A 10,370-nucleotide genomic window follows, 5' to 3' on the forward strand; every position below is an offset into this window, starting at 1 on the left:
AAGTTAAAAAACATTTTTTCAAGATTCCTGTTCCATTTCTAAATCACTAAACTCTACTTCTAGATGTATTGTTTTTCACAGAAAAAACCCAAAGCTGTTAGAGTACTATCTGATTAATAATCAATAGGCTCTAATGATTTTAGTTTTATTAATTGCTTTCTTATACTGGCTTAGATTTAAGTCATTTTATTTCTAGCTTTGTAAAATTTTTATTCTACAAATTTTTAATTAATTGTTATCTAATTATTTTATCAATTTTGTCAATACCTACTAAGTGGCAAACAATGGGTATGTATGATCTGGGGATAAAGCCGTGAGCAATTTATTAAATTTCCAATGAGTACAATAAAACTGATAACATCCCCAAGTTCTGGCATATAAGCATTTCATTATCATTCCTTTCTGAATAGACCCTAATTTCAATTCTCTGTTTAATTCAGAACTTATACATGAGGATTATCAATTTGCAAAAGGAGGTGATAAAATATTACCATGCAGATGAGTAACTATAAAATGGATTTCTACAATGGAGAGATCTAGCAGTCATTACTATAACCAGGTGTTAACATCCAGCATCATTAAAAGTAGGGAAACTCAACATTATATGTTTCTTAACATTCACAACATTGACTCAAACCTCTTCATTTAACTTTTAATTTACTAGAACGATTAGAGATAGAAGAACAGGATAAATGACCCACAAAGAAATAATTTTAAAAACCCAGAACATGGGACCATTCAGTAAGACAACTTTCTCATACTCTTCGAAAATCGAAAGTAATGAAAAATTGGTGGGGATGTTATTCTAAAACAGGTACTGGCAAAAATTTTTGTGAAGAACCAGACAGTAAATATTTTAGGCTTTGTTGGCCATATGGCCTCTGCTGCAGGTATTCAGCTGTGCCAGAGGAGTATGAAAGCATCCATAGGTGGTATGTAAACAAATCAATGTCAGTCTTCCAATAAAACTCACATTTTAAATCCTCATGATTTTCATATTCTACTAGACTGTGCAGAAAAAAATACTTAAAACTCAAAAAGGCACAAGTAATTACTTAGGAATAAAGATTTTCTAAGTTCATTACACCCATATTGACTTGGTCTCTTAATAATTCACTAATAGTAATACAAATAATATTAAAAACAGTATCTAATACTTACTGAATAGAGACTATGTTTAAGATAGCTTTCCAAGTTTTCTACATTTCAAAAACAGCACTATAATGCAAGTACTGTTATCACCACTTATAAATGACTCCCACAGGGATAATATCTTGCCCAATGTCATACAGGCTGTAAAGCATCAAATGACAATCACTATGGTCAACAGGGGTTTTCTGTGGTATGCGTTTCCTCAAATTTAACAATAATTGATGAGGGCTGGAGAGCTTTTATAAATAAAGCATAAAAAACAAGGGAATATCCACATTCTCTGAATTTTCCTCCAAGATGAATATTCTGATAATCTGTAAATAGAGAAATGCTAGTAAAGTCTTCCCTGTTATATAAAAATACATTATAAATTTATTAATCTGAACATGAGTCATAACAAAAATTCCAAACATTATTTACATTTTAAGGAGTTCTCACCAGTATAAATTGCTTAATGCCTTATAAAAACTGAACCATACCTGAAAGTATTCCCATATTCCTTTCATTCACACTGTTTCTCAGTATTATAAATCACTTATGTACTATACATTCTCTACTGCATATATATGCCTTTCCACAGTCCTTATATTCATAAGCCTTCTCTCCAGTATGAATTCTCTGATGTACTTTAAGACTTGACCTAAGCCTAAAGGACTTCTCACATGTGTTACATTCAAAAGGTTTCTCACCACTGTGAATACTCTGGTGTCTAGTAAGTCGCCCATACACACTAAAAGCCTTCCCACATTCCTTACATTCATAGGGTTTCTCACCAGTATGAAATCTATGATGTACAATTAGTTGATGGCCACTACTAAAAGCCTTCCCACACTCTTTACATTCATGGGGCTTCTCACCAGTATGAATTCTATGATGTACTCTGAGGCTTTCAATATGACTAAAGGCCTTCCAGCATTCCTTACATTCATATGGTTTCTCACCTGTATGAATTCTCTCATGCCTAACAAGGTTTGAGGTGCGACTAAAAGCCTTCCCACATTCTTTACATTCATAGGGTTTCTCACCAGTATGAATTCTATGATGCATTCTTAGGCTTCCACCATGAAGAAAGGCTTTCCCACATTCTTTACATTTATAGGGTTTCTCACCAGTATGAATTCTCTCATGTTGAATAAGTGCTGAAGCATGACTAAAGGCCTTCCCACATTCATTACATTCATAGGGTTTTATACCAATATGCACTCTCTGATGTGGAATGAGCTGATAACCACGACTAAATGTCATCCCACATTCCTTACATTCATAGGGCTTCTCCCCAGTATGAATTCTCTCATGCTGAACAAGATTTGAGGCACGTCTAAAGGCCTTCCCACATTCCTTACATTCATATGGTTTCTCACCAGTATGAATTCTATGATGTACTCTTAGATCTATACCACGACTAAAGGTCATCCCACACTCATGGCACTCATAGGGTTTTTCACCAGTATGAATTCTGTCATGTTGCACAAGATGAGAGGCTTGATTAAAGGCCTTCCCACATTCCTTACATTCATAGGGTTTCTCACCAGTATGAATTCTCTGATGTATTCTAAGTCTTCCACCCTGACTAAAGGCCTTCCCACATTCATTACATACATAGGCTTTCTCACCAGTATGAACTCTCCCATGTTGAGTAAGATGTGAGGCACGACTAAAGGCTTTCCCACATTGTTCACATTCATAGGGTTTCTCACCAGTGTGAATTCTCTGATGAACTCTCAGGTCCATCCTACGACTAAACATCATTCCACATTGCTCACATTTATAAGGTTTTTCACCAGTATGAATTCTCTGATGTTGCAGAAGGTTGGATGCACGATTAAAGGACTTTTCACACTGCTCACATTCATAGGGTTTCTCACCAGTATGAATTCTCTGATGTACTATAAGGTCTGTATGTCGACTAAAGGCCTTCCCACATTTGTCACATTCATAGGGTTTCTCTCTAGTATGAATTTTCTGACGTAGAGTAAGAGGTGAATGTTTTTTATAAACGTGTACTTTTTCACAGCTGATTATTTCATATTTTGACTCCAAGTCTAAAAGAAATGAGAAAAACATTTTGTTTTCCTGGACATAAATATTTTATAGTAAATTTCTTTAAAAATTAAAAACATTACCTATGAAAGATGAATACTCTAGAGAGTATTCTCCAAAATCAGCTATACAGTTTGCATTACTACTGACAATGTCTCCATAACTCATTTATTACGTTACTACAATAATTGAATGTATTCTCTCCAGTATCAGTTTCCGTGTGTGTGTGTGTAAAACATGGCAACTATTTATACCTGATCTTTCTCCAATTATATTTTCCCTTTAAAATACAAATATTGGGGTGCCTGGGTGGCTCAGTCGGTTGGGCGACCGACTTCGGTTCAAGTCATGATCTTGCAGTCTGTGAGTTCAAGCCCCATGTTAGGCTCTGCACTGATAGCTCAGAGCCTGGAGCCTGCTTCAAACTCTGTCTCCGTCTCTCTCTGCCCCTCCCCTGCTCCGTGTCTCTCTCTCAAAAATAAAATAAAAACATTAAAAAAAATTAAGAAAAAATAATAAAATATAAATATTGTGGTCATTTCCTCTAATGCACAGCCATGTGTGCATTTCTTTGTTCTCATTTTAAATAAAATAATAAAAGTTCTTGTTTGCTTATTTTCACTGAGCTTTTTCTTATTAGGTACCCATTCTACAAATTTTCCAACTGTTTTATTCCTTCATATCTTTTCTCAGGTCCTTTTCTACAAGTCTGTCAATGAATTTTCAGACAGGGATGAAGTATACACCCTGCTAAAAGTCTTATGGATTTTGAGCAGTTGGGTATTTTGAGGAAAAGAAGTGAAACTCAACTATAGAGCAAAGAAATCTGGAAAAAGAGTTACAGGAACTATGTGAAAAACATATTTGAACAGACATAGCCTGCAGAATAACAAAAAATATGAAAGGATATCTTGAAAAAATTTCTATGTGCTGAATGAGTGGTCGAAGAGACTTGGGGACAAGAAATGCCATCTTTTTTTTTTTTTTTTTTAATTATTGTTAAGTCAGCTAACATACATACTCTTTGGCTTCAGGAGTAGATTCTTGTAAGTATAGTATGTACCAAATTCTGAGATAATACAAACACTTTCTCTCCAAAACCAAGTAACAACAGGAATTATAACAATACCAGAAAACCAAAACACATTTGATGTGGAAACAGAAGTACCCTCTCCAGAATAAAACTGGGAAAGTATGGAAATAAAAAAACGGAAAGGGTACAATAGAGAAAATAAGTACATACCAGAATTTTAGGCATTCAATTTGAGCACTCAGAGAATTCAAAGATTTAAGTAATTGTTGCTATTAAAATGGAAGAAATAAATGAGTCAAGGAACCAATTCCAAAACTTAGAAAACAAGCAAACTAAAAGAAAGAAAAAACAAATTAAGAGCACAACGTAATGAGTTAGAAAAGTGTAGTAGTAACAAATAAAAAGCTGGTGCTTTAAAAATCAAGAAGTAAACATTAGCCAAACCAATCAAAAAGAAGTAAAAACAAAAAATAAGAAGAAATGATTAAGGGGGAAATGCAAAACTAAAATGAATTTTACTGAAATTTTGAATACTTTGAATACATCACTAATACTTCTGAAATAATGGAATGGATAATTTTCTAGAAAAATTCATCAAAATTCACCAAAAAATCACCTAGAAGGCTTAAACAGACCAATTACAATAGAACAGAAAAAGTTGTCAAAAAAAATAGTTGTAATGAGTATTCTTTAACTTCTAAATTATCATTTCTAAAAATAATGTCCATTATATGGATCTAGCATGGTTAGATAAAGAAAACAATTTAGAACAGGTCAAAAAAGGTGAACCTAGAAATCTTAGGCAAAAAAGAAATGAAAATGTCAAAGACTTACAGAAGTATGACTGGCCAACACTGTGAAAATAGTAGCATAAAAATGATTGTGATAAATATAAACAATATAAAAAGCAACGAGTCCACAATGACAGAAGAGAAAATAAATGAAATATAATTTCACTGTTAAATAACTCAACAAAAGAAGACAATTGTAGTGGGGTACCTGGGTGGCTCAGTAAATACAGCATGCTACTCTTGATCTCAGAGTTGTGAGTCCAAGCCCCCGTTGTGTGTGGAGCCTACTTAAAAAAAGTAAATTAAAGGGGTGCCTGGGTGGCTCAGTCGGTTGAGTGTCCGACTTCGGCTCAGGTCATGATCTCATGGTTTGTGGGTTTGAGCCCCACGTCGGGCTCTGTGCTGACAGCTCAGAGCCTGGAGCCTGCTTCAGATTCTGTGTCTCCCTCTCTCTCTCTGTCCCTCCCCTGCTCGCACTCTCTCTCAATAAGAAATAAACATTAAAAAAATTTTTTTAAATAAAAAATTTAAAAAAAAAAGACCTGTAGAGAGGAGTGAAAACCTTAAAAAGTAAACTACATTAGGGTGAGTTTCTTGCTATTTTCTTTTTTCTTTTTATTTTTTAACATTTATTTATTTTTGAGAAAGCGAGACAGAGCACGAGTGGGGGAGGGGCAGAGAGAGGGCATTGGGGGTACACAGAATCCAAAGCAGGCTCCAGGCTCTGAGTTGTCAGCACAGAGCCTGACGCAGGGCTCGAACTCACGGATCATGAGATCATGACCTGAGCCGAAGTTGGCCGCCCAACCAACTGGGCCACCCAGGTACCCCTCTTGCTATTTTCTATATCACAACCTTGCCACAAGGGAGGGGCCCAGTCATACTGGGGCAAAAAATGGGCTGTAAAAGCCCTGACGTATTTGTTGCTACAATAATCATGGCAGGGGCACCTGGATGGCTCAGTCAGTTAAGGTTCCAACTTCGGCTCAGGTCATGATCTCCCGGTCTGCTGTCCATGGGTTCGAGCCCCACATTGGGACCTGTGCTGACAGCTTAGAGCCTAAAGCCTGCTTAGGATTCTGTGTCTCCCTCTCACTAGCCCTCCCCAACTCTCACACTCTCTCAAAATAACAAACTAATATTTAAGAAAAGAAAAAAAGAATCATGATAAGGAACACTATCAAACTGGAAAGTGAGAGAAGAAAACATTCTGAAAAATCTTAGCCTAAACCTGAATCACACATGCATGAGAAGGACACAAACCAGTGTAAGCAAAGCCTCAGAGAATTAAACTACTGCCCATAAACAGGACAGAATATATAGTCTAAGTTTTATTGCTTTGCTAATTTGCTAAAATACAGTAGCAATATCCTACTTACAATAATAGATAGAAGAACCAGGCCAATCAATAAGGAAACAGAGGGCTTGAACAACACTCTAAACAAACTGAACCTAACATACATGTATATTCTGTACACAACGGCAGAATACACATTCTTTTCAAGTACACGTGGTACATTCTTCAAGATACACCACATTAGACCCAAATCAACTATCAACAAAATTTAAAAGATTGAAATGAGAGTGTCTTTTCTGATCACAAAGGAACAAAATTACAAATAACAGAAGGAAAAGTAGAAAATACACAAACATGTGGAAATAGCACACACTTAAATTAGCAATAGAAAAGAAATTACACGGGAAATTAGAAAGTATCTGAAGATAAATGGAAATGAAAATATACTGAACCTTATAGGATGCAGCAAACCCTGTGGTTTTCAGTCTGTCACCACTGGGTATGCTGTTAGCTGTGGACTAACACAGATGGCCTTTATTTTGGTGAGGTAGTTTCCTTCTATTCCTGGTTTCTCAAGTGTTTGTCATGAAAAATATTATATTTTGTTAAATTTTTTCTATATCAATTGAGATAACCCTGTGTTTTTCCCCCTTCATTCTGTTAATGTGGTGTATTGCATGCTTGATTTTTATATATGGCATCATCCTTGCATTCCAGAAAAAGACTCCATTTTCATATGCTGTTGCATTCAGTTTGCTAGTATTTTTGTTGAGAACTTTTGCCTCACTTAATATGCATCAGGAACATTGATCTATGGGTTTCTCTTCTTGCACTGGATTTGTCTGGCTTTGATATTAGGGTAATGCTACCCTCATAGAGAAAATTTGGGAATGTTTCTTCTTCCTCTTCGAATTTTTGGAAGAGTTTGAGGGGAAGTGGTGTTAATTCTTTAACAGGGTTATTTTTTGTTATTTTTTTCTTTCCAAGTTATTTACCATACAGTATACCATTCTTAAATGTAGAATTTAATTATTCAACATATGTACACAACACCTGGTGCTCATCACAAGTGCCCTCCTTAGTACCCATCACCTAACTCATTCCTGCCCCACATCCCCTCTGGTAATCATCACTTTGTTTTCTATAGTTAAGATTCTGTTTCTTGATTTTCCTTTCTTCCTCCCACCCCACCCCATGTTTGTTTTGTTTCTTAAATTCCACATATGAGTGAAATCATACAGTATTTGTATTTCTCGGACTTATTTTGCTTGGCATAATACTCTCCAGCTCCATCCATGTCATTGCAAATGGCAAGATTTTTTTTTTAATGTTTATTTATTTTTGAAAGAGCACAAGCAGGGGAGGGGCAGAGAGAGGGGAACAGAAGGTCTGAAGCGGGCTCCATGCTGACAGGCTGGCAGCAGCAAGCCTGATGCGGAGCTCAAACTCATGAACCACGAGATCATGACCTGACCTGAGCCAAAGTCAGACACTTAATTGATTGAGCCACCTAGGTGCCCCTCATTCTTTTTTATGGCTGAGTAATACTCATGTGTGTGTGTGTGTGTGTGTACACCACATCTTCTTTATTCATTCATCAGTCAATGGACTTTGGGTTCTTTCCATAATTTGGCTATTGTTGATAATGCTGCTATAAACATTGGAGTGCATGTATCCCTTTGACTTAGCATTGTATCCTTTGGGTAAATATGCAGTAGTTCAATTGCAGGATCTAGGATAGTTCTATTTTTAACCTTTTGAGGAACCTCTATACTATCTTCTACAGTGGCTGGGCCAGTTTGCATTCCCACAGTGTAAGAGGGTTTCCCTTTCTCTACATCCTAACACTTGTTTCCTGTGTTAATTTTAGCCACTCTGATAGGTGTGAGATGATATCTCATTGTTGTTGTTTTATTTGTATTTCCCTGATTGTGAGTGATACTGACCATCTTTTCACATGTCTGTTTATTTTTGATTACTAATTCAATCTCTGTACAAGTCTGTTTAGATTTCTATTTCTTCATGATTCTGTATTAGTAGACTGTATGTCTTCAGGATTTCATTAGGTTACCCAGTTTGTGGGCATACAATTGTTCATAGTCCCTTCTTTCATTTCTTTTTTTTTTAAATTTTTTTTTTCAACGTTTTTTATTTATTTTTGGGACAGAGAGAGACAGAGCATGAACGGGGGAGGGGCAGAGAGAGAGGGAGACACAGAATCGGAAACAGGCTCCAGGCTCCGAGCCATCAGCCCAGAGCCTGACGCGGGGCTCGAACTCACGGACCGCGAGATCGTGACCTGGCTGAAGTCGGACGCTTAACCGACTGCGCCACCCAGGCGCCCCCCTTCTTTCATTTCTGATTTTAGTTGAGTCCCCTCCTTAGTCAATCTAGCTAACATTTTCTCACTATGGTTGACTATTTTGAAGAACCAACTCTTGGTTTCATTGATTTTTTTCCTATTATTTTTCTATTCTCTGTTTACCTCTGCTCTACTCTTTATTATTTTCTTTCTTTTGCTATCTTTGGGTTTAGTTCGTTCTTTTTTACCTAGTTCCTTGAGGTATGAAGTTAGGTTTTTAATTTGAGAATTTTCTAATTTTTTTGTTTGTTTTAAAGTTTACTTACTTATTTGGGGGGAAGGGGCAGAGAGAGAGGAAGAGAAAGGATCCCAAGCAGCTGCCAGCATAGACCCGACATAGGGCTCGATCTCATGAGCCATGATCTGAACTGAAATCCAGAGTCAGACACCTAACTAACTGAGCCACCCAGGCACCCCAAGAATTTTCTTTCTAATAAAAGCTATAAATTTCCTTTTTAGTACTGCTTTCAATGCATCCCGTAAGTTTTGGTGTGTAATAAGTTTTGAAATTAGAAAATATGAATTCCACTTTCTCAATTTTCAAGATTTTCTGACTATTCTAAATCCCTTGCATATTCACATGAATGTTATGATCAGGATGTCAGTTTCTACAAATAAGCTGATAGGATTTGGGGTAGTAATGCCATCTTAACAATATATTTTTAAAATTTTAACGTTTATTTATTTTTAAGGGAGAGACAGAATGCAAGCAGGAGAGGGGCAGAGAGAGATGGAGACAGAAACTAAAGCAGGCTCCAGGCTCTGAACTGTCAGCACAGAGGCCGACCCAGGGCTTGAACTCACGAGCCATAAGATCATGACCTGAGCTGAAGTCGGATGCTTAACCGACTGAGCCACCCAGGCACCCTGCCATTTTAACAATATTAAGTATTCTGATTTTAAAAAAATGTTATATGAAATTAAAAAAACATAAATCGGAATTAGAAAAACTGAGAAATGAAATGATAGAGCTCAGGAATACAGCAGAGATAAAGAAAAAATGATTTCAGAATGATTTCAGAACCTATAAAGAAAAAAAACTCCCAGTAGATTAATATTAGGATAAAACTTTTTAAAACAAAAATTAAGAAAGGAGAGCCTGGGTGGCTTAGCTGGTTAAGGGGCTGACTTCAGCTCAGGTCATGATCTCACATTCAAGCCCCACATCAAGCTCTGTGCTGAGTCAGAGCCTAGAGCTGCGTCAGATTCTGTGTCTCCTTCTCTCTCTGCCCCTCCCCTGCTTGTACTCTCTCTCTCAAAAGCAAATGTTAAAAAAAAATTTTTTTAATATGTTAAAAAAATAAAAATAAATAAAAATTAAGAAATAAATAACAAGTAAATGAGAGAAAGTGGAAAATCATTTAATGTTTATTTTATCTAGATTTCTGTTTTAAGTCTCATAATTATAAGGTTTGATTTTTGAACATTGAAGATAAAAAATTTAATCAAATCATATCTTTAGAAATAATCTTAAAAACAACTATAATTTTTCTTAATGAATCACAACACAACATGATTTGATCCCCCATAGCATACTGACTTTGTTTTGTTAGTCACTATTCAATAACTCTGCTCTGATCTACCTGCTGCTCGTGAACAAACAACAGTCATATTCTCTTTCAGGCCTTTGCATTTGTCTACTCTTCTTGGAATGCTCTTCCTCTTATACTCAAATGGCCTGGGCCTTACCTTCCA

General features: G+C 36.2%; 1 protein-coding gene across 4 annotated transcripts in view; it reads right to left on the bottom strand.

The window, feature by feature from the left end:
* Positions 1–1,376: 1,376 nt before the first annotated feature.
* LOC125915973 (zinc finger protein 585A) overlaps positions 1,377–10,370 on the bottom strand; it is a 109,226-nt gene continuing 100,232 nt past the window's right edge. For 3 of the 4 annotated variants that reach the window (XM_049622079.1, XM_049622076.1, XM_049622078.1), the window contains exon 5: positions 1,377–3,194. In XM_049622079.1, coding sequence (XP_049478036.1) covers positions 1,684–3,194 — 1,511 coding nt within the window. In that variant the 3' untranslated portion in view covers positions 1,377–1,683. The remainder of the gene's footprint in view (positions 3,195–10,370) is intronic. The other variant, XM_049622080.1, reaches the window with a different exon arrangement.

The sequence above is a fragment of the Panthera uncia genome (genome assembly GCF_023721935.1).
Source record: "Panthera uncia isolate 11264 chromosome E2 unlocalized genomic scaffold, Puncia_PCG_1.0 HiC_scaffold_19, whole genome shotgun sequence".
Lineage (NCBI taxonomy): Eukaryota > Metazoa > Chordata > Mammalia > Carnivora > Felidae > Panthera > Panthera uncia.